Raw genomic sequence first — 26239 nt, forward strand, 5'->3', positions numbered from 1 at the left:
ATAATGGGACGATACAATTTATGTCAGGGTTGTTATGGAAACAGTGTGCTCAGAACACATAAGCAGTAACGGTGATTATTATCCTCACTGGGTGTTTTCACGGGGGAAGTTGGAGAAATTCAAATAGCCAAAAGAAAAGTTACACCCGAAGGGACAATGTCCCAGCAGAGAAGCGAGAGGACAGAAGCAGGAGGGGAGGTGGCGGAGAGAGGGGGCCGTAGGGGCCAGAGCCGCTGGGATGGGAGGAAGAGGAAGCAAGGAGGAGCTTCGGCAGACCGACTGGGGAGGGAAGCAAGGTGAGTGAAGACACAGGTGCGCTTGCTGCTTGGAGGGAGCAGGTTCAAATCTGATGGTCTCTCTTTTCACCAAAGTCCTAAGGGGCAAAGTCAGGGGAGAGTAGTGGGCACCAGAAACACAGTAGAGGCTTGGACTGTTGCAGTGGCCTCTGGAAAAGAGCGTGCCCTGCACGTGAGAGCACTGACCCACCGGCGGGGGTGATTTCACCGATGAGGATAGAGTACAATGGAGCCAGCGGTCTCCTAAGACCACTGATGGCTGCAGGAGAAATGTCGCTGGGTGGATTGGGGATAAACCGTGACAACGGGAGAGAAGCAGCAGATGCCGGAATTGTTACTCAGCAGAGTAATAAACCCCGAGGGCTGCTCCCCTACACGAAGGAAGAAAGGAGGGGGGCAATTCCACAGTCGGGGCTGGTGGGACTGGGGGAGAATGGGAACATGAGGGTGCAAGAGAGGAAGCCCAATTTCCAGAAAAGACGATTCATTACAGTCGAGAAATATGAATTTGAAGGGAAGTGGGGACATTGTACTGAAGTGTCTGCTCAGCTGCTGGAAACGTTGACCAGAACCAGGGAGGGAGTCAGCGCAGCAGGTTTGCTCCCGCCTGCCCGCCCTGCATCCGCAGTCTAGCGAAGCCCTCCCTGAAATCGCCTCTTAATGTCTCTGTCCTCACTGGGGACATAGCCTCTGCCCCCGATAGCCTGCTCCAGACCAGCATCTACGCCTGGCCCAGGTGTCAGTTTGGCTCCTAAACATTAATTCTGGTCTTCACTTTACCTCTTTCCGGGGGACATGGGCCCAGCTCACGCGTCAAACTTCTCGCCCCTCACCCTAACTTTGCCCCGCTCTGTGTCCTGCCTTCCTCTGCAGGTGTCTGTTCTGCGCACCCGACCTCCACGCACCCTATGTCCCAGCCAGGTCTGATAATCTCAGGGGAAGCTGAACACACTTGCTAAACACACACGGGCAGATCGGAGCCTGTCTTCTGCCTCCATCAGTTTCCTGCCTGTGCCCACAAGCCCCCGGCTCAGCTTGGGGACAGTCTTTCCCTCCTCTCCCAATAGACTTGCAGCTGTGTGGCCTCAGGAACCCAGCCCAGGGGGAGTCCTTGCTCTGAAGGGTGAAGCCGTGCTCGGACGCTGAGGCTCAGAGCGCTCTTCTCTCTCCCCAGCAGGGTGCAGGGTAATTAGCTTTCGAGGGGTCCTGCAGCCTCCTGGACTTATCGATTCTCCAGGTGAAAGGCCGCGCTAGCACTGAAGCTAGTTTCTGGAACAGTAACCCAGGGAGAGGCTGGCGCCCAGCTAATTGTGATCATTGTTACGTGTCCGCACCACTTTTCTGCTCACAGGGTCCAGCCCTTTATGCAGGAACATTTCGATATCAGATCCAAGGAAAGCACGTGGAACAGATTTCTCTCACACACCGAGAGTTCTGTGGTCAGCGAGAAGCACGTGGTTCATCCATTAAAATCCTTGAAAAATCATGTTGAGGTCTGACGGCTATACGGATGCTTGATTACTTTAATTTAATTATGCTAACTCACACTGAGGAAGGAACCTGCTCGCTAGAACTCGAAGGCACTGTTGGGGCCCCATCCATTCCACATCCTTTGGCCTTTGCTGCAGCTTTTTCAGGGGCATGGCAGGCAATCGTCACAGCCTTCATTTTCTCGTTGAGACATATTCATCATTAAAAACAAAGGTACTCGCAGAGTGTTTAAAAAATGTCCTTGATTCTATCAGAAAACATAAAGTGTGAATTGGGGACAGTTGGTTTTTTTAGTCTGGTCCGGTATATTATGAAGGTATATTATGAAGGTCCGGTATATTATGAAGGTATATTATGAAGGTCCGGTATATTATGAAGCAGTGGAGGGACAGTCCCTGACTCCAGGACAGACACGACTATTTGTAAGAACACAAAACCTTTTTTATGTAGCCTATAAATACTTCTGTGACTCGCTGGTAACTCACTTATTAGTCTGCGTAGTCTCTGAAGTGAATGCACTCAGATCTCCCCTCTCTTAAAAATAAAGTGATAGAAACTATATTAAAGGCAGCAACTGAAAGAACGTAACCCATATACTCACAAGGGCACTGTGACCAATACAATTAGGAAGAGTTTTTGTTTGGGTGCTGAAACTTCTCCTCTACGTTTCTAAAACATTATAAGACAAGCCCTTTAGAAAGGATATAAAACATGAGTCTGCTTCGAGCATTGTAGTGCTTTCCTTACAACTCGCGCGCAGGAGTTTTTCTTTCATGGACCCTCATTTCATTGCAGAAGGACAAGGTCTGTAAAATTAGGATCCAAGGCAGATTGAATTCCCAATGCTGACATGATTGGAGATCAACCATTAGGCATCCACTGATTTAACTACCTTTGAAAATTGTGTTGACATTTGACATTTAAAAATTTATTTAATGCTCTTGAATTGAAGCTGTCCTATAAATAGAAAGCATGGTTTTTGCTTCTTATTTTTAAGCGGAATATTTAGCTTTTCCCTGTGGGAAGAGAAGGCTAGAGGTAAGAATTAACGATGAATGTGATTTTCCAAAATACATAATTTCTGCATTTCTACAGAAGCCAAAACTATTCAATCTGTACAAGAGTAATAAATGAAGACTATAATTTACAGATCCTAATTTTGTTTCTAGGCAAGGCAACTCCTACTAATTCTGTTTGGCTGAAAACACAGGGATGACAGACCCTTCCTAATTGTCAGACCCGAGACGCTCCTCTATCCTTTCCATGCAGGGAAGGAACGCCGAGACTCAAGCCTCAACACTCCTCTCTGCCCGCAAATTATTCTCCCCTCCATATATTGGTCTCCTGGCTTCGCCCAGAGGCTTGGGGCTCAGTTGCTTATGGGGCTGGAATGTGCCACCCCAGCGGGAGGCACCCCCAAACTTCTATCTCTGATTCCTCTTGGGGAATTTACTGAGGGCCTACCGTGTGCCAGGTCCAATATCTCTGACAGAAGCAGTGTGGCAGTCCAGTGGTTAGGACTCGGTGCTCTCATTTCCAGGAGTTCGATCCCTGGATGGGGAACTAAGATCTCACAAGCCATGCAGCGTGGCCAAAAAAAAAAAAAAAAAAAAGTAGCGTGGGCAAGCAGAATGTGCAGAATATTCTTTGCTGGGCATAGGAGACCAAGAGAGATCTCAGCAAGAATCAAAATAGAACCAAGCACAGTTGACCCCCAGATGGGGAAAGGATGAATTCATGTCATGATTATTTATCAAATAAATAGCTTATTCATTTAAACTGTTGTTTATTTAGCACCTGTTAGGTGCCAAATGCTGTTCTGGGTGTCTGGGATACAGCGGTGAACAAAACAGACAGCTATTCCTGCCTCTGTGGGAGGGACCAAAACTATAGACCCTAAACAAAATAAATCAGCAAATTATATGGTATATGCTGATGGTTTAGAGTGTATTTTTTAAAAAGGAGAGTGTTAAGGGAGGGAGGGGACCAAGAGTGACTGAGCAGGAGTGGACTGACATTTAAATGGGGGGGGGGGGCTTCCCTGGTGGCGCAGTGGTTGAGAGTCCGCCTGCCGATGCAGGGGACGCGGGTTCGAGTCCCGGTCCGGGAGGACCCCACGTGCCGCGGAGCAACTGGGCCCGTGAGCCACGGCCGCTGAGCCTGCGCGTCCGGAGCCTGTGCTCCGCAACGGGAGAGGCCACAACGGTGAGAGGCCCGCGTACCGCAAAAAAAATAAATAAATAAAATAAATAAATAAATAAATGGGGGGGCGGTCAGGGTTAGACTCATTGAGAAGATGCAACTGAGGGAAGACCTGACAGAAGTATGCGGCGGGGGTGGGGGTGGGGTGTGGAGGGGGAAAGACATTCCAAACCATTCCAGAATAATTCCAGAACATTTCAGAACGCGGCAGCGTCGCCGGCAGGAATGCACGGAGCATGCCTGAGGTGCAGCCGAGGGGGCAGTGATCTACTTCGGCTTTTACTTTCCAACGTCTCTAAATGGAGGCTGGGGCAGAACGCCAACTGCAGAGGCAGGTAGCTGAAGGCTCGGGTATCGGGCACGCCCGGCTCTCAGCCGGCCCACCCTGTGCGGTGGACTCTCTCCCTGAAGAGCACAGATGATGCCACACGGGGCCTCATGGGCCCCTCTACCCACGTGTCTATTGTGCGCCGGTGCCTTTTATCCTCAAGCCCTCATCGCGTGCCCTTGCGTCAGCCTCCGGCTCGGCGCGCCGGGAACCCTCCTTGCGGATCAGAGCAGCTACTCTGAATGGGACGAAGGACGATGCAGAGCCTGTTAACTCGGTCCCGGACCCGAAGGAAAGCCCCCCGCCCCCCGTGGTAACACCCTTCGGTGATCCTGACCTCCCGTCTCCGACGCGTCGGAAAATTCAGCAATTACTCGACACGGCGTTTTGCCCCGCGTCACGGAACGTTCACGTTCTAGGCTCAGAGACATCACGCACATGGTGACGGGACCAGCCACCCCCGACTCGGTCACGGGCACTAAGTGACACGTGACCTTCGGGGCACAGCTGCCAGTGGGGAAGCCGGTCTTGGGTGAGGGTCAGCTGCGGACGTCACACGAGGATCAGCGTCAAAGAAACCCGGCCGGTCAGTGCTCTTCGGAGCCATTAGGAGCTTAACCTCCTTAACGCTTGACCCCGTCTCCGCTTTCTCTCTCCACTTCTCCTCTCTGCGGGCGGCTAAGGGTTGCTGAGGCGGGTCGGGAGGTGTGCTGGCCATTGATCTGTGCTTTGGGGCTCTCTCCCAAGGTCCAGTGTATCAGGGGGTCTGTTAATACGTTTGTGAGTCGCACGTGGAAACGCCCACACTGTCGTGCGCTTGGAAGCAGGCTGGCTTCCAGCATTAGCTGGGGCTGCTGCACAGGTAGCAGTGGTTCTTTCTTCCCTCAGCCTTGCGATGGATGACACAACAGAAATCCAAACCTGAACCCCCATCGTGGCAAGACCGAACTCAGGGATCTGGAAACTGTTTCTGTAAAGGGCCGGATCCTACAGATTTAGGCTTTGCAAGCTACATGCAGTGTCTGTGGCATATTCTTCTTCCTTTTTTTTTTCTTTTTATAATGCAAAAACTGTTCTCAGCATGAGCGTTGTTAGTGGAATTTACATGGGTTGCGGTTCGCTGAACGCTTAACTGCAAGAAGGATGGATGCTGGTTAACTGGGACCTATGGTTATAGCCTAAAGGGTACCTGCTACCTACCCAGGTACTGGGTAGTACCTACTAAAGGTGCTGCTACCTACCCAGCTCCAGCTTCCGGCTGGGATGCCTCCGTGGTCCTAGTTAGAGCTCTGATGGGTGCGCCTCCTCTCGCCTGCCTCCCTCTTGGTCCACCTTCCAGGCCTGCCCTGTTGCCTTTCTCTACTTTTCTCTCTTCATGACGCCATTCCAAATGTCAGTGTGGTTTTAATCCTCCATATGTTTTCCTCACCACACACACACACACACACACACACACACACACACGCTGCTCACTGTGTGTATTTCTAAGACAGTCCCGTAAGGCAGGTTTAAGGACGTTTCATCCACATATACACACATGAGGGGGACAAGCATGAGAGGCCCACGGCCCCTTGGAGAAATGATGGCTCAAAGGCTGTTGCCAGAAAGAATTCTACCTGGTGCACTGACACCATCCCCGAGACTGGAAAAGGCACCGCACTAGGGGAGACGTTTGGCCTGCTTCTCAAGGGAGAGTGCAGAAAAGTAGGCGTAGACCTTGAAGGGCTTCCGGACAGGGGCAGGCGCAGCTCACACACGGAGGAGGGCGCAGGAAGGGGGCTCATCGCTGATCTGGCCACGGGGAGTCCAGTGTAGCTTCAAGGTAGTGGCAGGGTGGAGAAGACCCAGGCCTACACCTCACAGGCTCATTTCCTCAGCAGGTAGGCAGTGGGAGGCATCCTCCGGTGCCCTAGACTTGGGCACTGCGTTACCATAAAAACGAGCTTCCAGAAGCTTCCATCTGGGGATTCTCACTGCTTAAGTGATGACCTCATTTCTTCAGGGCAAGAAGGGCCGGAAAAGGTTCTCTCGAGATGGCTTCAGCTCCCTAAAGATGTGCCTTTGGGGAACCGTACCAGGAGGTGGCAGGAAAAATCTAGGGCCACCGCAGGCAGTGCTAGGGAGAGTATCTTTGGTCACGAGAGCTGCCCTCTGTTTTACGTGAGTCACACGTAAGAAAATGACTTTTTGATTTCAGTCATGCAAACCTACACACCACGACAAAGCCAAATTGTGCTTTGCGGCTTTCCTTTGCACAAGCCTGACCTTTCCTTGCATTCTCTCTTAGCTCATCGGAAGAGTAAATGACGGGCTGTGGGGCTGCCAGCAGCCAGCACCCAGGTGAAACCCCAAAGGCCAGCCCAGGGTCCAAGCCGGGGGCTCTGCATCCGTCTGTCTGCAGAGACGCCTGGGAGCGGGCCGCACACCGGTGACCGGTGACCAGGAGCGGCTGTTCACCTGGCCTCCCGGCTGGAGAGAGAGACGCTGCCATGGCAACTGCCAGCTTCAGGGAGATCACAGAGGAAATGACAGAATAAGCAACAGCAGCTGCATTGGTCAGGGCGACGGGGAAAGCAGCGCGGAACGCACCACCGGAAAAACATCCGCTGCCTTGAGAAGGTTGTGGAGATGGGCAGAGTCGGAAAATGGCTAAAAGGAAGGAGAAGGGTCAGCCCTGAGCCAAAGTTTTCATTTCGGGGCAGCTTATTCTCCCTAAATCCCCAGCATGATGAAATTCCAGGAAATTCGTGTGCCGTTTACATAAATATTTAAATACGATTCTATTTTTGCAGGAGCCTATTAACACTCGTTTCCTACTTATTTCTGAGCAATGCAATGTACTTTCAGAGTTTGGGATTTTTTTTTTTTTTTTTCAATTATCCAACATGTTTGCGGTGAAGAGGAGAAAGGCATCTTTATGTGCATTTTGCTGATGAGAAATCACACAGTTTCCGAGGGTTAAAAGTGGCTCGCCCTCAGACTGGAGCATCACGCTATCCTATCTCCCATCCTTGAAAGCAATTTTCAAGAACTGATGTGCTCTAGAGTTGAGAAATGAATTCTCATCTGCAGTTCAGGAAACAGAGTAAATGTTAACCTACTTCCTTGAGGACCTTGTTGATTGCGCACAGCAAAGGGATTATATTTGTGCATTTGCTGTGATCCAGCAATCCTACTTCTTGGAATTTAACATAAAAAATAATGTTGCCAATGGGAAAAGATATATCACAAGGATGTTCATCACAGTGGTATTTATGATAACGAAAAACTGAAGAGAAGTGCAAATCAAGACTGCAGTGAGGTACCACTTCACCCCAGCCAGGATGGCCACCATCCAAAAGTCTACAGACAATCAATGCTGGAGAGGGTGTGGGGGAAAGGGAGCCCTGCTACAGTGTTGGTGGGGACGTAAACTGGTGCTGCCACTATGGAGAACAGTGTGGAGGTTCCTCAAAATAACTAAAAATAGAACTACCACATGACCCAGCAATCCCACTCCTGGGAATATATCTGGAAAAGACGAAAACTCGAACTCGAAAAGACACACCCCGATGTTCATAGCAGCACTATTCACAATAGCCAAGACGTGGAAGCAACCTAAATGTCCATCGACAGATGAATGGATACAGAAGATGTGGTACATATGCACAATGGAATATTACTCAGCCACAGAAAAGAATGAAATCATGCCATTTGCAGCAACTTGGATGGACCTAGAGATGATCATACCGAGTGAAGTAAATCAGACAGAGACAAGTATCATATGATATCACTTATACGTGGAATCTAAAAAATGATACAAATGAATTTATTTACAAAACAGGAACAGACTCACAGATATAGAAAACAACCTTATGGTTACCAAAAAGGGAAGAGGGGGAGAGATAACTTAGGAGTTTGGGATTAACAGATACACACGACTATATGTAAAACAGATAAGCAATAGGGACCTACTGTCTAGCACAGGGAACTATGCTCAATATCTTGTCATAAATTATAATGGAAAAGAATCTGAAAGAGAATACGTACATATATATATACAAACATATATATGTATAACTGAATCGCTTTGCTGTACACCTGAAACCAGCACAACATTGCACATCAACCGTACTTCAATTAAAAAATAAATAACCGACATACCTAAAAATGTGGGGTTTGCTAAAGAAATGGTGGAAGGTAGAATGACAAATTGTAGGAAAGTCCTCCAGAGATACAGAAGAGTGATATCTATGCGAAGTGCCACCAATGAAGGTAACAGAGAAGCAGGTGGTGGGAAGGGTCAAGAACAACCCCCGTTGAAAGATGCAGTGACCTCCTGTGGAAGCTTAGATATTCGGGGGCGATCCCCCTACGCGCGGTGATTTTGGAACTAGGGTTCTGAGAGCAAGCTTCCACCTTCCCTGCAGCAGCGGGGACTAGGTGGTTAGCTCTGGCCTGGAGCAGGAACAGAAAGGCTAGGTTTGGGGCGGGACACTCTTTTGCCCCCAAAAGATGAGCCAGGCCATGGTTCCTTACCTTTCCTTCCCCAGAGCAGCCCTAGGGCAGCTTGCGTCCTCCTGTCCTGCCAGGAGAAGGGCTGGCAGGCAGCCTGCCCGGCCACTGCCTGTTTGCTCGGTCCTCTGCGCACAGGTTATTGCCACCCCCGGCAACCACGAGGGAACCTCCCCGTTGAAGGGTGTGTGTCCCTGCGTGTCCGTGTGTGCACGTGTGGGGGAGTGTGCACACATGCGTGTATGATATCAACATATTCATAGGTAGCGCCGGATGGTAGGATTGTGTGAGCTGTTCTGTCTTCAAAACACCTATCTCTGCCTTCCACGTCTTCAACACGATAAGAAATACTTTGTAACAGGAAAAAAGTGTGATACTCTTGGATAGAGATACTGACACTTCTAGTCAGTCAGATAACCTGTGCCTCCATCTCCCCTCTCCCCACCCAGAGAATATTCTTGTCGTTTCCTAGTTAAGGGGTCCCCCCCTCCCATGACCGCACAGCCACTTGAGCAAGACATAGGCTCACGGTTCTGCTGCCATCTGGATTCCACGCCTCCAGACAAAGGGATATTGTAAGAACAGCGTGGTTCTTTAAATCTCACGAGCTCGTTAGCCCCACGGGTCTTTCTTTTAAGTCTTAGGTGTGAGAACCTTGACCTAAGTCCCGTTTGAAGAGCACTGCTTTCAAAGTAGGCGGCAGAGAGGCACCTGTGTTTCTGATGGGGCGCAGAGCTACGGAGAGCGGTCGTCAAAGCTGTGACCCTGTGTGAACCACCTGACTCCCGCGGGCCACCTCCCAGCCCCTGGGCCCCTGCCGGTCAGACATACCTGCCTCGTCCGCGGTGATGGACAGCTCGTTGCTGGGCTCACTCTTGCCGATCCGGTTCTTGGCGTACATTCGGATGCTGTAGGTGGAGGAAGGGTGGATGTCAATGATGGTGGCCGAGTTCAGCTGAGGGGAAACATCTTTGGTTCTCTGAGCAGAATCCCAGGAGTCTTTGGGGTTTTGTTTTTCAAAAAAGAAGAGATAGAGATGTGAGTTTTTTCCCTCTGCCTTTGAAAGTTCCCAAGTAGGAATTTAAAAAAAAAAAAACAAAAACAAAAAAAGGAGGAAGAAAAGAAAAAAAAAGTGACAACTCAAAGTGAATTCTTAATGCAGTGCTGCCAGGGTTCCCGCGGGCGGGCCGTCAGAGGGGGCGCGACACAGACCACTCACTACCCACACCGAGGGGGACAGAGGCTGTGGGCAGCTGGGTCCAGGGAGTTCTGTCCAAGGCAACACAACAGACCTCCTGGCAGAAATCGCAGAGGAAAAGAGAAGTGGGGGGAGCTCATGCGGTGAGGTGGAAAACAGCTACTTTCGAGCACTCATTGTACAAGATAATAAAAGAAAGCACGGGTGGGACAAGCTTCCACCCGAAGGAAAGAAATCCCTGGTTCTAAAAGGTATTGGAAAGCCAGCAAAGCCTTTGTAGCCATGTCAGACCCCTTGTTCTCCAAGAGGAGAGTGGTAAAGATGAAACACATAAAGATACATAGAAACTCATCTCAGTCTCCAGCATGAATACTGGTTATCAAATATACTTCTCAGCTCTAATTTTTGAAATCATTTTGCCTCCAACCCTTTGTTGTAGCAATTATTTTTCAACCACAGCGAATTTTAAAGGCAGCATATGCCTCATACAAAGAGTCTTCATTAAAGCCGTCACAGCGGTGCACCTGCTGATTTTAGAGCTGCAACCCGCGATGAGCACGTCAGCAAATGGTTCTTCTTCCAGAAGGAGTTTGGGCAGGTGCTGATCAGGGGTGGAGGTCAAGAGGGGATGTTGGGTGTGGAAAAGCCAAGAGGCCCCTGAGATGGTGGCAGAGAGGATGCTTGCATACGCTCAGCCTCCCTCCCCAGCCCAGGGCCCCCCCTTGCACTCGCTCCCCTGGGCTCATCACACCTGTAAGAACCTCACTGAGAGTCTGTGTTCCCTCTAAGCCCCGGGAGGGCATGAACCACGCTGGCCATGTTCACTGCTGCACCCCCGGTGCTCACCCCGAGCCCGGCAAATAATAAACGCGTGTTTCATAGACGAATAAGTAAACGACGAACATACCGACCTCTGGGCCCTCGGAATGACCCCACTCCCTTTCCCCATTAATGATGCCCATGGAAGTTCAGAGGGCCGCTCCGTCCAAAGGTCATCATAAGGGCAAGAGATCGTCTGGACTTGCAGAAGGAATACGTAGCTTCAGGTATGACCGTGAGTCCTCTCTCGTGACGGGGAATGGAGCCTAGTGGAAACTAACAACGAACATTCCCACTAAAAGCAGAAGTGCCATGTGAGTCCAGAAGACTGAAGATGGAGGAACGTGACACCAAAAGAGAAGAGGCTGCATAATAACAAACGGTAGAAGAACAGAAGGATAGGATTCAATAGAGGACACACGACAGGAGGGAATTCCATACCAATGGAACCTCGGAGAAACAGGAGGCTCGTCCCACAAAGAGAAAGCCAGGCCTTCTGGAGAAGACGTTTGAGACAACAGAGCGGAACCCCAGCCACTGCAGGACGCAGAGACAGTTGCTCACCAGCCCCAGGAGGAACCCGACGCTTGCAGGCGTTGACGGTTCTGCCCAGGCCATTATGGAGGCTTCTGCAAACTGACTGAGCTACGGAGACGAGCCATCCTCCCCAAGGGTGTGTCTGCGACGTGGCTGAGGACCTGCAGAGAGGTAGGGATGGCTCCCGCCCACCTCCTCCTCCTGCCAAGGAGGTCGCGTGAATAGCCTGTGGGGGGTGACCAAGGCAGGGGTCTCGGGCAGGAAGTGAGTGGTCCTTGGAGAACGGGCTCTGTTTTCAGCTTCTTTCTGGCAATGATGAGACTTTGAAAGAAAAAGATGGTGCCCATGATCACGACTGGAGGGTGGACTTTTTGGCTACAGATGAAAAGGTTGAGAAAGAGAAAGAATGGGTTATCCCGAAGGGTTTTACAGTAACTGAATGAAGAAGAAGAAAGTCTAGTTAAATCTCCAAACACACTCTATCTAGCAAGTGACACGGCATCAAAAGACGAATACCAACAGGGCACGGGCTACCCAGGAGAAGAGCTTGGAAAGGGACTAAAAACTGCTACATCTGACCTCAGATGCTGACGTTGCAAAGGGCCAGGTCATGGATTAGGAACAAAGTGTGCTTGAGGATACAGCACCGGGCACTGGAAACAGTGTCAGAGAGGTCCTGGCACTTGGGAAAATGAAACCGCAGATTGAAATACAAACACAACGAGCGAGAATATACCGTAGGTGAAATAAAGAAACTTCTTCGGAGGAGTAAGTCGCAAGCAGAAAGGCACGCCTGGACATCCAAGAGCTGGAGGGTGCAAGCATGGATAGGGAGAGTTTGCTAAAGACACGAGAAGGAAGAGCGGGTTAGGGAATAAAACGGTTGTGAGCACCGATCACAGGTCTCCTTACCCAGGGCGGGAAGGCGAGGGTGGTTTCTCGACACAGAGACCACACGTAGCATTGAGGAAGGTTTATAAGTCACACGAAGAAGATCGTTTACAAGGTGTCTGTTTACCGCGGTGCGGGCTGGGTTAAAGGGCCTCGCAGGGGGTGCTGAGGTTCCCGGCACCTAGAAAGCGTGGTGAGCATCTCCCGGTCGGGGCCAGGAGGGCCAAAGGAGAGGAACAGCGTTTCTGGGGTGTAGACAGGGCTGAAACCTCAGAATAGGCCCCCTGACGGAAGCTGTACACACAGAAGAGCACCTCCGCAGGATCCTTCTGGGTCGTCCTCTGTGTCTGCCACTGGGCCCCCCAGCTGGGAGTCAGAGGGAAAGGGAATCTGAGCTGTGAGCCACGGAGCTCAGCCTTGGGGAGAAGAGCAGACGCTGGGTTTGTGGCGGAAGTCAAGGCAGCGGTGGGAGAAAAGCCAGCAGCAAAGGGAGCTCAGGCGCTGGCGTAGCCTCTGCTCTCTGGGTGCTGCTCTAGGCATTTTACAAAGGTGACTTCTGCAGCGCCCAAATCTGTGGGTACGTCAGAAGCACCTCAGTGCTTTCTGACAACCGTGCTTTCAGGCCCACGCGATCAGAATCTCTGGGGGATGTGGTGCCCCCAGGTCCGTGCTGTAAAAAACCTCTCTCGCTGGGTCACGCTGACGCACAGCTGGAGTCTGGACAGACTGCTTTACTCCACTGGGTTCTTACAACATTCTGGTGAAGTAGGGGTTTTTATTTTCATTGTGAAGGTCAAGAAACCCAGACCCTGTTATCGAGCTGGTGAGACGTGGGGCTGGATTTGACCTCACCCGTGTTTTCCCCAAGTTCTAGGCCGTCTTCCCGCAGCACATGACCTTCACAGAGTCTCTGCAGGACGCCTGATGAATGAGACTGGGTTTCAGTTTTCCAGGTATCTGCGGGAAGCCTCATGTGCTTAGATGAAAACCTCGGACGAACTTTTAACTTGGCTTCCTGGCGAGGAGGAACAATGCAGAGAGCTGGGTCAAGTGCAAGGGAGGGGAACCTTGCCAAGAATCACTGTAAGTCCTCTGGGTTTGTAGGGGCTAAGGGTGGGAGAGCTGTGCACGGTCAGTTTAGAGAGGAGATGTCAGAAGCACCTGATGAAAAAGTAGGTAGGATTCCATGACGTGCCCTAGAGAGACCAGTGGTGAAGAGGAAGAAGAAGTTCAGAGTGGCCTCCCTGCCTCCGAAATCCCAATTATCCCCCCTGGGAAGGACTGCGGGAGCCCCGGGGGCAGTGCGGTTGTACTGGGTGCTCGCTGGTGAGCCCAGCTTGGGCGTCAGACACCCCGAGTCAGGAGGAAGGCAGGCCGTCAAGGACAAATGTTAAGAGGGTGAACTTGACCTGCAGAAGGGTCGTCAGAGGCCCGGAAGAGTGAGGGCGGCCCAGAGTTTGAGAGAGAAAATTACACAAAAGGAGTGCCATGAAGAGGCAGCTCCGAGAAGGGTGAGACCTGCTGTGCTGGGCAAGAGAAGGGAAGCGTCGGGACCCAGGGGAAGCCGTTCAGCCCCTCCTTCTCCAAGGAGGAGGGTCCTCGGTGAAATGGGGGAGGGGGCCTGAAAGAGGAGGAGGGCGGGCTGCAAGGAGCTAGGCCCGGTCAGTGAGGCCCCGAGGAGAAGGAGAGAGGCGCCCCAGAGGGGACGTGGGGACAGGCAGGCTGCCTTCCAAGAGGGGAAGGAAGCAGACGCGGCGGACAGCAGCCGTGCACCACGGGGGACAAGGTGCTGGAAGGGGACGGAAAGGGGTTCTTGGTGTCCACCTGGGGGAGAAGCAGTGGCCACGGGGATCCTAGTATGTGGCAGACCAAGCACCCCGTGGGACGGGGGCTACGTGAAGAAAGCTGAACATTCCAAATGAGGGAGGCGAAGGCTCCTCTGTGTCTGTGCCGGGTCAGATGACACCAGGGCTGCTGCCATGGGGCCTGATCAGAGCAGGTGGGCCAGGAGATGGTCCCTGGAGATGCAAGCAAAGGAACTTGGGATGTCTTGTCTTTCTTGGCAAACGGAAAATTAAGGAGCATCATCTGTTTTCATATCCTGGGGGGGATGCCACTTGACAAAAGGGTTTAGGGGGGTGGGAAGAGGGCCACTGGCTTCAGGTGCAAGAAAGGTAAGAATGCCTAATCGTGCTGGCCGGCCCAAGGCGGAATCGTGCTTTCTCGGGCTGGTGAGTTTCCACTGCTGGGGTCGGTCAAGCATAGCCTGAAGGATCGCTTGCAGGGACACACTTTGCTAGGAATGTGGGCATACGTCGTGTTCTTAGCAAATTAACAAAAAAGTGGAAGAAAGCATCTTTTGGGGGGATGATTTCACTGCCTAAAACTCAGGTTGAGAGTCAACCAGTCAAAAAATGTTTCTTACAAGTCTAATATGTGTGCTGGTCACAGTAGGTGACGCAAGGACGTAGCACGGGGTTCCTCAGATGTAGTACCTACCCTGAGGGGTCACTAGATCCCTCAGGGGGACAGCTACCCAGCACAGGAGACAGTTATTAAATAAACAGTCACAAGCTCACCAAATGTTCCAAGGCATACAGGGTGCTCTATGAGTAGAGAAGGGGCATGCCATAAACTGGGTAGTCAGGGAAGGCTTCCTGGAGGAGGTGACATTCAAGCTGTGACTTGAAGGATCAGTTTCTATGTACTCTGCCTATAAAGTGCACTCACTTAAATGACGGCTGTACTGTTTATCTACCCAAACCTTACTGAGGAAGCAACGAACACATGAAAATGGCTGACACTTTTCCTACAGCAGTGACTGTGATTCCTGCCTGCTACTGATCCCTCCTTCCTCCCAGGCCTTTCAGACTGAAAGTGATGGAGGTCCTGGAGGGCCCTGGTGCAGACCTCAGGCCATGGCTACCTGTCCACGGGCTTTTCCCCAAGGACCCCCGTGGTGCTCATCCTGAACCTCAGACTGCTGGGTTCCAGGACTGCAAGAATGCCTTAGCCATGAGCTTGGCTGTGTGTGTGTGTGTGTGGAGCAGAAGGATGCAAATATATCCCCCGCTTCTGACCATCTCCAGCTTCACAGATAAGGAGCTTTCCTGCTTTAGTGACGTACAGTCCCATCACCTCACACATCTGAAAATGCTGTTGGCGATAAAGGTAATTCTTAGGTTTCGACTGCACGTAAATTAGATGCCACTAGTATTACTGTGCACGTCTTATAAGGCAGGCACTGTGCTAGGTGCTGGGGAAGCTCCGAATCAGAGTCCCTGCCTTTGGGAAACTTACAGGAGACGCGGGAGACACTGAGGATCCTGAATGGGTAGCAAGTCGTTAAACAAAAAGACACATGGTCCTAGAGGCCTTTTACGTGTAAGCCTTTTCGTGCACACTGGAGTAATCCTAAAAGCTGCATTTATTACACGTTTGCTATGTGCCAGACGGTGAGCTGTAAATGCATTCCCTTCTCAGTGAGAATTCACCAAATATCTGTGGGGTGCTGACACATGTTAGGCCTGTGCTAGGTCCAGGGGAACTGGGCTGGGCTCAGCGCACCCCAAGGAGCTCCCAGTCTGGTGGGGCGGGCGTGTTAATAATCATCAATCACACCTCTCTGACCCCGTTCCCCAACTAGGTCACACTGTGCAGTACCAGGGCTTAGAACGTCACATATTTCTTGATGGACCAGTTAAACCCACAACATCATAAAAATGTCAGCTCTCCGTTAAGCTAATAAACAAATTTAATGTGATCTCATTAACAATAACAAAAACATGCTTTTATGAAGCTAAACGTGTTGATCCTAAAGTTATATATGGAAAACTAAGAAAACACTGGAAAGGAAAAGTTACAAGGGTGGACTAGCCTGATTAGATATCAAGACATAAAGCCTCTGTGATTAAAATGGGCTGGTACTGGTGCATTAATAGATAAACCAATGGAGTAGAATAGGAAGTCCAGAAATAGACTCAAATACCTATGGAAAGTTAGTATGTGAGAGAGGTGGCATCTGAAATCACTGGGCAAAGGTGGACCTTTTAACAAATGATGCTGGGGCAACAGGAGACCCATTTTGGAAAAGATAAAACTAGATCCATCTCTCCCAGCATACAGAAGAGTAAACTCCAAATGGTTTGGAGATCTAAATTTTGAAAAGAGAGGGAAAGAAACAACATGAAGTACTAGAAGAAAAGAGGCTGAATTCTTTTACGGCCAGAGGTAGAGAACAACTTTTCTAACTTAACTCAAAACCCAGATGTAATAAAAGAAAATATTGATACATTTGAAAAACAAATACAGAGTTAAATACGTAATCACACATGATGACCCCTGCCAGGAAAGGAAGGCGAGAGACTGTAGGAGCACATGAGAGAGAGGCCTGGCCTCGAATGTGGACCAGGGATGAGTCCCTGTGGAGGTAACACGAGGAGTGGCGTCTAAGCATCAGGTGGGAGTAACCATAGTAACTGTTGGTCCAGGAACGGGAGGGCAGCCTTTGAGGGACCCTTGTTCCTCTCACAGAGGAGGATGGTTTGGGGCAGGTACAGCTGGTAAGAGACAGGGCCACAGCTGAGCCAGGACAGGCTGGACCCCGAACCCCTCTGAGGAGCCACTGGACCGTCACCGGCACCTGGAAATGACTGATGCCCTGAAGACAGGGAGGCACCGAGCTGCTCCCCTAGAGACTCTGCCTGGGCACTAGCTCCCAGACCCACAGTCCTTCGGTCAGTGGCCAGCCAGAGAGGCTGGCGGGGTCTGTCCCTCCCTCTGGGGACTCTGCAGTGTCCGCATCATGTGTCTTGGTTCCTGCTGAGTTCTCATGGTTGCCGTCAGTTTCCAGGCTGTTCTCCAAGAGAACACGCTGGTCTCACCTAAGAAGCACTTCCTTTACCTCAAGACCTGGATCTCAGAACTTCTCCATCTTGGGTTCCATCCTGACCTTATTTGTTTAGAACGAAGGCAAGGCCTCCTCTCTTCCTCTGGCCCTGGGCAAGCCCGTTGGTCCTGATTCCTGAACGATCCCTATTGGGACCAGCACTGCCCTCAGCTTGCTCACGGGGCATCCTTCACCTCCACCTGCACTGGACCTGCCACATTTCTAGGGGACAGTGTGACTGCAGCTACTGTGCTCCTCTCAGGAGGCTTCCTCAGGTCCCATGTAAGCATCACCTCCCTTCCAGGTCTCTGGTTGCGGCTCAGGGGACCAAGCCAAGCCATTTCACCTCCTCCGACGTCTTTTCTTACGCATTGCCAACCCGTGACTTATCGCCAGCCTCAAGCACTACTGCTGCAACCTCTAGTCTTGGTTTGATACAAGGTGTTTTCATCTCCATGAATTGCTTTCCTTAAGCCCCACGCCTTAGGCTTTTTCCTGGACTTGCTTCCTAGTCCCGTCTCACACATTCTCCTGCTCTGCCCCCTGCCCACTCGTACTGAAACATTTCCTCCCTCCTGACCTGCCTTTCCAGCTGCCTCCAGCTTAATTTTTTACTCCAGCTTCAGCTCCAAAGATACTAAATGGGTCACAATGGGGCGCTCTGAAGTAACGCACTGCGCCCAGAGAGTGAGAAACAAGGCCGCTTTCCCGGCCTCTGAGGTTCTGTCAACCCTTCGTGTGCTGACGCTGCTATAGTTCCTCGTCTCCTTGGTGTCAAAGCCCAGACCAGGAGCCACTGCGGTGGTACCCTAGCCTCGGCCGGATGGGGCCTAACGCTCCAAGCGGCCTCGTCACTGTCACTTTAAGGAGATCAACAGGCACTGCTGCCGTGGTGCTGACAGCTGGGGGTCTGTTTCATTTCTGAGCTCCCTGCAAGCCGGCCACTTGCTGGCTCGGAGGAAGCACAGGCGTGCTCGCCTGCATTCGGGCCCCTGGCCCGTCCCTGCACATCCAGGAGGGCCCTTCAGGGTCAGCGCCCATCTTGAGAAGACGTGGCCCTCTGCGCAGACCACCACCACTCAGCTCAGCCCCCAGACACTGGGCGCAGCTGGTACTCAGGGATTCGGACACAAGGGAAGCAAAGGGAAGCCGGGGAGGTAGAAAATATAATGCCAGGGGCCAGGTCGGGCCGGCAGCAGCCCATGCGGCCATTGGTGGCGACAGTGCCAAAGTGGCCCCAAGGAGCAATGAGATAGAGGTCCTGCTGGTTCAAAGAGAAAAGAGGCAGGGCTGACGCAATGAAGCCATCTCGACAGAAAACCACTCCCACCACAGGAAACGTGGGTGCACTTCATGCAAAGGAAAGAGACAAACTGGTAACAAAGAGCCCCCCCGAGTTTCCCGGAGTCCAGGTTCTTCCTACAGGTAACATACATCAAACATGCAAAAAATAAAAGGGCTTTTGAAGTGGAAATAAAGTAGGAGGAAATCAAGGACTCACCTGATTTATTTTTGCATTCAATATCATAGCCCGTAATGGGGCTGTTTCCATCAAATCCCATGGTCCACCTGAGGGTGATTGTACGCGCCTTCACATCTTTGATCTCAATTTCAGGAGGGTCTGGAGGCTCTGTGCAGTCAACAGAAAACCCGGGATCAGTTCAGATATTGTCCAGACATAGACGCTAGTGGAAAAGCTGAGGGTGACTCACAAAAGCTTTGTCAGCATTCGACATGGGCAGACGATTTTTTTTTTACCTGGCAGTATTTTTTTCCCCAATCCCTTTTGAGGATGGAAAAGTTTCACTTTTCAAATCTGCCAATTTTCATAGCACTTGTAAAGGTGGACCAAACATGGAAGATTTCAGTGTCACTCTTCTGGTCTGGCTCGGGATCTATTAACTCGAAAACGATTTGGGCCCCAGATATTAAACTTTCATTCGGATTGTCTAGTACAAGGATCCCTAAAATTGAGCCAGAAAGGCACCCTATCAGGGCTGCCCAGTCATGCAAACCCAATTCCTTTATGAACTTTGTTCCCTGTGTTTTGGGGCTGCATCTTGACATAATCATGAGATCTGCAAAATGGTGCTTTAGCACCAACTTTGTACAGATTCAGAATTTTCTGAGGACTTGGAAGTGTGACACGTCAAGTGAGGCCACACAGATTCCCAAGCCTGGGCACACACTTACTGTCCTGAAACAGCCGTGTTCCTCCCCCTAGGCTATGTCCATCCTACCTTGCACTGTGAGCTGAATTATTCCACGGTCCTCCCCATAAGAATTGATAGCGTGACAGGAGAAGAAGCCAGAATCTTCTCTTACCGTTGGCAAAATCTATGAGTAAAGCAGAGAGAAATCCATCTTACCCAGTAGAACGGAGCGAGGGAACAGCTCAAGGGCTTTTGGCTATAAAAATCTCCTCTCCACTCTCACCCTCCTCCCAGCCCCAAGCACACACATATACACGCTCACAAACGCACACACACGCAGGGACACACAATTCTGAGAGCAAATTATTTCAGCACAATTATAAATGTGCAGATGGATAGAGTCAGTGTAGACAATCCACGTCAGCTGCCAGCTTGTTAAATTGGACGTGTAATTTATGTAGGATGTCCCGGTAGGGTTGATATATAGTCCCCATATACTTTTGTTTTTTTTAATCTCATAGTGGATTTTTAAAGCATTCAAAGCAGCCCTGCCTGAAAAAACAGATCTATAAACACTGCAATAAAGGTTTGGTCTCCCAGGACTCCAGGATTGGACACTGGGAGTGAATCAATATCAGCGTTTCAAACATGGGGCTTTTTCTTTCCATGTGTGTCCTATGGCATCATTTCTCCCCCATATTAAAAGAATCACCCAGGGGCTTCCCTGGTGGCGCAGTGGTTGAGAGTCCGCCTGCCGATGCAGGGGACGTGGGTTCGTGCCCTGGTCCGGGAAGATCCCACATGCCGCGGAGCGGCTGGGCCCGTGAGCCGTGGCCGCTGGGCCTGCGCGTCTGGAGCCTGTGCTCCGCAGCGGGAGAGGCCACGGCAGTGAGAGGCCCGCATACCGCAAAAACAAACAAACAAACAAACAAACAAAAAAAAAAAAAAAAAAAAAGAATCACCCAGCTAACTACCAGTGGTGCTAAAAGTTCTAAGAGACTGCAGTACTTTTTTTATGTTGGGTTTTTCCCCAAGAAGCAAAATATTTTCCTTATAATATTTTTTGTCCAAGAACCCATCTAACTTTTCTTTTTACGGGAAGTTAAAACATGTGCACAACATAGGCTGTCATTCCGCTAGGACTAACTGTCATTAAAAGACTCTGTTTCCCTCTTTCTTTTTATTATTATGGTTGGGTTCCCCGCCATGTTCCCAATAATTTTACTCTTAACAATTTTACATAGGATAAAGTGCTATTTTGGCAGGCTACTCAGCAATCCCATTATGGGAAGGGGGAGAGAGAGTGCTTCGTAAATGTTTCAAAAGCTGATTTGCTACTGGCTACCCGTATGCACCGACTTATGTGAAAGGACAGGCTTACTCTGCCCATGAAGGTAGCTTCTCATCTGCCGCGTTTGTCATGTTTTACCTGCAGAGTGGAAATCACCTCCTCTCCCAGCTCCTTGACGGACACGAGATAGCGGGCCATTTCGGGGTTAATGATTCGGTCCTCCTTCTCCCAGCGAACTATGATGGGCTTCTCGCCATGGGCCGTGCAGCTCATTTCCTTCTTCTGACCCTGAGTGGCCAGGGTGGTGTTTGGATAGGACGTAATCATCGCAGGAACTGAAAACCCAAAAACGACACAACTTACTCGGCAAAGCAGGGTTCTCGGCTTCCCCCACCTTAACACGCAGCTCAGTTTCGTTTCTTCTTCCTGGCTGCCCTGCGCGGCTTGTGGGATCTTAGTTCGCTGGCCAGGGATCGTGGAACCCGGGCCCCCGGCAGTGGAAGTGCAGACTCCTAACCACTGGATCTCCAGAGAATCCCGAGGAGGTGTTTCTTTGAAATAAAATGCATTCAGGAGACTGCTGAGCAAGAGTCATGATCGAGATAGTTGGAAGGTGGCAGGAAAATGAAGCTGGACTAAATGAGCCCTAAGCGGAAATTGCCCTGTGGTTTCATACTCGTGGCGCGCTGCTCTCTTCCAATCCTGTGGACGGCAGACCCACAACCCCTAGGACACACAGGACAATGATGTGACTTGCATATCGGATGGGAAAGGGGGCTTCCATTGAGAATTACACTCCTTCTGTAATCGCCTACACTTCTAACTCTCCTTGTCAGCTGTGGGAACGAAACCTTGTTAGTCAACTGAGATGGAGCCCTGGCTGTTGCTAACCAGTCCTTGAAGTGACCTCTTGACATCCCATCCCACAGCGGGCACAAACTTTTACAGTCACGTGGAAACCTTGGACCTATCCTTCTCCCATCGTTTGTAGCGGGAAATCTCATCCCAATGCATTGAGAGAACGGGAATCTTTATTTCTGAAACTTGTCCAGTTCTCTCGCTCCACCTCAAAATCCATCTATAGACTCCCATATACTGGGCAATATGCCAGGAGACATGAGACTCCAGGCCTGTGCCACAGACCACCTAGAAATGCTGGACAGTGTATAACAAACACCTTTTAAATGCATAGTAAGTTTATACGAAAGTGAGAGAAAACCCAGGAGCCAGAAACAAAGGTGGACGTTGAAAGGCCCCAGGTATTATAGTGCTGGTGCTTTGACTGCCTGTGAGGCAGGAGATAAAAGTGAAACCTCCAAGCAGAGCTCCTCAAAGGGCTCTATCCTAGGGGCAAGCCAATCATCAAAAATCAGTCAATATATAAGACCACACGATGGCAAAGGGAGAAGCAAACTGCCTTGGCTTGTGTTGCAAAAGAAGAAAAACCATCTCCCTTGAGAATTTGCAGCTGGTCTGACTCTACGTAGGTTTGGAGTCAAATTCCTGCTAAAAGGATTGATGTGATGGTGACCCTAGTTTGGTAATGGGCCTGAGGAATCCAGCCAAAGCAAACAAAAACACACTCCAGAAGGATGGGTCCTTTATCCAGGCCCATTGAGATTCTCCCAGATAAACCTTCTCTAAACATGAACTCACAAAACAAAAATACAAAACACATGAGGAAACAATCTACTCTCACTGAGAATCAGCACTCCCCAAAGACTTCAGATGCTAGAATATTACCAGACACAGAACCTGAAATAATCATACACAAAACATTTAAAGATATTTTTAAAACATGAGTAAACAACAAGATGTTATCAAAAACAACCAGGAAGATTTAAAAAGAACTAAAACAAATCTATATTTTTCACCTGTTTTTTAACCTCATTTTCCCAATCACAGAAAGAAAGACCCTCCCTCATTTATAAGGTCAAGCTCACCCTATGCTCTTTACATCCCACCTCAGAGCCCCCCAGTGCCCAATCCCTGGGCACTTGACCACAGAAACACTGGGCCTTCTCCTGAGACTGGCACATACTGGGGCATGTCTTCCCCAGACTTACTTCACTTAGTATGATCATCTCTAGGTCCATCCATGTTGCTGCAAATGGCACCATTTCATTCCTTTTTATGGCTGAGTAATATTCCATTGTATATAGGTGCCACATATTCTTTATCCATCCATCTGTTGACGGACACTTAGGTTGCTTCCATACCTTGGCAATTGTAAATAACACTGCTATGAACACTGGGGTGCATGTATCTTTTCGAATTGGTGTTCTTGTGTTTATTTTGATCTAGACCCATGAGCGGAATTGCTGGGTCATGTGGTAGTCCTGTTTTTAGTGTTTTTAGAAACTCCATTCCTCTTTCCATATTTTGAATTTGAAGCAGGGAGTCACTCTGATGCTTTGCCTCCATGGGGGCTGTGGCAATGACTATGGGCCTCATCCTAACAGATGCTGAAATGTGGGCATGTCCAGGGGTACGAGGTACTGAGCCAAGGTGTACAGGTGGGGAGATGTGTTATGCTGGCTGGTGGCTTCCACATCTTAAATGCAATGGAGGGTGGGGACCCCATCAGAAATGCTCATGGTTGCAGGGATTTGGGGTCCTGGGTGGGCTTGTCCAGGATCTCAGGCAGACAGTGGGTTTGTGTGAAACTTACAGGGACACTGTGGGACTTAGAAGGTAATGAGTCAGCTCACGTTCACGTCTGCAGAGGTTATATACATCAGGACTTGGTTTACTGTTTTATTGGTTGCCTGGATTTAAGGAAGAGATGGAGGAAAAGCTCATAATGAAGACTAAATATCTGAAGCCATTGCAGGCGACACAGTCCTAAATATTGAGAAATGATTCTTCTAGTGTGAAAGATTCCGCAAAGAAGTCTGATTCATCTGATTCAGCAAAGAATCACTCACACCGTTGACAAATGAAATTCCCATAAAAGTCTTTGTTGTTTCACTTCCATCTTGTTACTGTAAACAAAAGTACCAACCAAACTTCACATTGGAACACTGGTTCATTAGCTATAGGGTGTCTTATGGGAGCTACAGATGCAAAAGTTCATTGAAAAGCAATAAAAGTATTTTGTGAGCTTGAATTGGCTATATGGAATTGATGATACCTAATATTATATATTTTATTATTATTTATACTTTTTTGAGATCTGCATGTTAAATGTTTAGTAGCACGCCACTGGGCATATGAGCAGAAGAATTTACAGACCAGAAATAAAGTAATAGGAACATCATAAACGAAGTGTGGTCCCATCAGCCAAAACAAGTAGGCGGTTGTTTGGGGACATGCTGCTCACTTCTTATGCTTCCAAAATGGAGGGACCTTCTATCAGAACAGCACTCCTGACCTCTCTCCTGCATGACGGGGCAGTGACTTACTGATGTAAGAGCTGGGAAGGAACTAACCCGTGAGGCCCAGTCCCTTTGGGTTACCTGTTGGGTGGGTGTGTGTTGGATCTGCAAACCTCCCATAATGATAGGGGATGTGTTTGAGTAAAAGGAGAGCTGTGCACCTCCGGCCTGGTCAGGGGCTGGGTGGGTAACTCTCCCTAATTCTAGATGTAGGATTTATAAACCCACATTCTCCAGAAGTCTCCTATCAAACTAGGCTACTCCTGTGTCTCTCCATTACTTGATTCTGAACTCAGTGGTATTATTTTGGGGCCCCCTTAAACTCTAACAGTAGGTGTGAACTATTGACCTTGAGCAGATATTTTTAGTTGCCTCCCCAAGCCCATTTATTCTTTCTTTCCCTAGTTTTTAACAGGAGACATTATAAAAAAATCTATACCTGAATGAAAGAATGTATTTAAGTGCCTTTCTTATAGCCAGGTATTGCCATATGACTGAGATCAAGGCAGTGATATATCTAAAAGTTCTGGGAGGCATGCTCAGCTGGTTGGAATCCCTTTAGACTTCCTCTGCCTCCTCCTGTGCCCGCCTGAAATCAGGACCTGATAGCTGGAGCACCAGCAGCCATCTTGGATCATGAGGTGACTCTGAAGATGGGAGCTTGGGGTTCTGATGACACCCTGAAGCTATTATCCCAACCTGGCCTGCCTTACTCCAGAAAAAAAAAAAAAAAAAGCTACATGACAGAGAATTGAACTATGATGTTTATCCATTATTATTTTGGATTTTTCTATAATAGGAGACTGAGAATTGTTTTAAACTGACCTTAACCATAGGTCCAGACTATTTGGGACAATATGGCATATATTCTATATTGAAAAAACAATTCCTATTGGCTGGCTCTGCAGAGGGGGATGTAGTGTATGCCTCATATAATTTCCAAAACAACCACCCGCTGAATACTTGTTGTTGATGGGTTAGTTTGTCATCAGCCTGTATAACACGGTAGTTGCCTGAATCTGAATCTTTAGGTGTGCCACTGGCTCACCGTGTGGCCTTAGACAGTCCCTTAAGCATACTGTGCCTCCGTTTTGGTTTTTGTCAGATAGAGATAATGATTGTTGATAGGTTAAAGGAAGCCAGTCCACGGCACACAGTCAGTGTTACGTGAGCATAGATCCGTGGCCTCTCCGTGTATCTGATGGCAGGGATTTCTTCATGCCCCAGGCGAGGGGTTCTTCAGATGAGGAGTGAATGTGAATATGGGCTTTGACTTGGGGGCTGTGGTCCGCTCAGGTCTTTGGGCGCATCATCTTCGTGAGGCTTCTTTACTAAAGACATCTTCAATTTGGCCTCATATCCACTAACCAAGATTTTTTTTCTTACAAAGGCTGAGAGCTAAGTCATGATAATTAAAGATCGCGAAGCCACCAAAAGTGACCTCAACTGCAAAACTGGAAGTAAATCTGTTTTAGGCTCAAGAAGAAGAAAATATTTACTTCCTATTCTCATCAAAGCTAGGAATTTAGCTTTGGAATGTGGTCCCCTGGTCCCTCCAGTAAGGAGCCTATTTCTACAACTCCCTGTGCTGAGCACAGAATAGAGAAACTCTGGTGGCAAAGCTGTGTTCTGGAAATCAATCCACACTAACGCCTCCCAGTGTCATGGGCATCGAAAGGTCACATAGAGGATTTCTCAGTGTGTGGTATTTGCCGAAAAAGGAAAAAAAAAAAAAGAAATTTGTAAAATGGCAGAGTGTGGAAAAAATACAGATTTCCTGTGAGGACATGGTAAGTGTGATCACTTCCCAGGTCTGGGGTATTTAATCAGATTTAATTTATTTAATGTAAAGAACTCTCAGTTCTTTACATTCCAATGAGAGAGAATCAATTCTACAATAAGGCTTTCTGTCTTACCTTATGAGCTGCTATGCAGGGGAGGGAGCAAATGCGTTGTGAAGGCTGGTGTTCACCTGAATGTAATCTCCCATCACTTTGAAACATCCAACTAGGGGAAGATATATATTATTGCTCTCCAAGAAAATGCAGCATTGCTTGGAGAGCTTGCTTGTTTTCTGCCCTTTCCTTTTCTTACTAATGACAAGCTTTATTGCATTCTACGTGGGACAAGTGCCTCGACTAAATCCTGGCCCTCTGGTTTATGGTTTGTCCCTCTTACTCTGCAAAAAACGATGCTGCTTTTTTTTTACTCATATGTCTCCTTTGGAGGAGCGGCCCACCAGAATGGGTATTGTAGTTCTGGTTAATAGTCAGA

At 49.3% G+C, this 26239-nt stretch overlaps 1 protein-coding gene across 4 annotated transcripts in view; it reads right to left on the minus strand.

Annotated features, from left to right (window-relative positions):
- Window positions 1–26239, minus strand: part of DSCAM (DS cell adhesion molecule) — a 738508-nt gene that overhangs the window by 133133 nt on the left and 579136 nt on the right. For 3 of the 4 annotated variants that reach the window (XM_059063980.2, XM_067035143.1, XM_067035144.1), the window contains exons 12-15: window positions 20727–20923; window positions 19385–19481; window positions 18646–18774; window positions 9643–9810 (exon numbers count right to left, since the gene is read on the minus strand). In XM_059063980.2, the coding sequence (XP_058919963.2) occupies window positions 9643–9810; window positions 18646–18774; window positions 19385–19481; window positions 20727–20923 (591 nt within the window). The remainder of the gene's footprint in view (window positions 1–9642; window positions 9811–18645; window positions 18775–19384; window positions 19482–20726; window positions 20924–26239) is intronic. The other variant, XM_067035145.1, reaches the window with a different exon arrangement.

Source organism: Kogia breviceps, chromosome 5 (genome assembly GCF_026419965.1).
Source record: "Kogia breviceps isolate mKogBre1 chromosome 5, mKogBre1 haplotype 1, whole genome shotgun sequence".
Taxonomy (NCBI): domain Eukaryota; kingdom Metazoa; phylum Chordata; class Mammalia; order Artiodactyla; family Physeteridae; genus Kogia; species Kogia breviceps.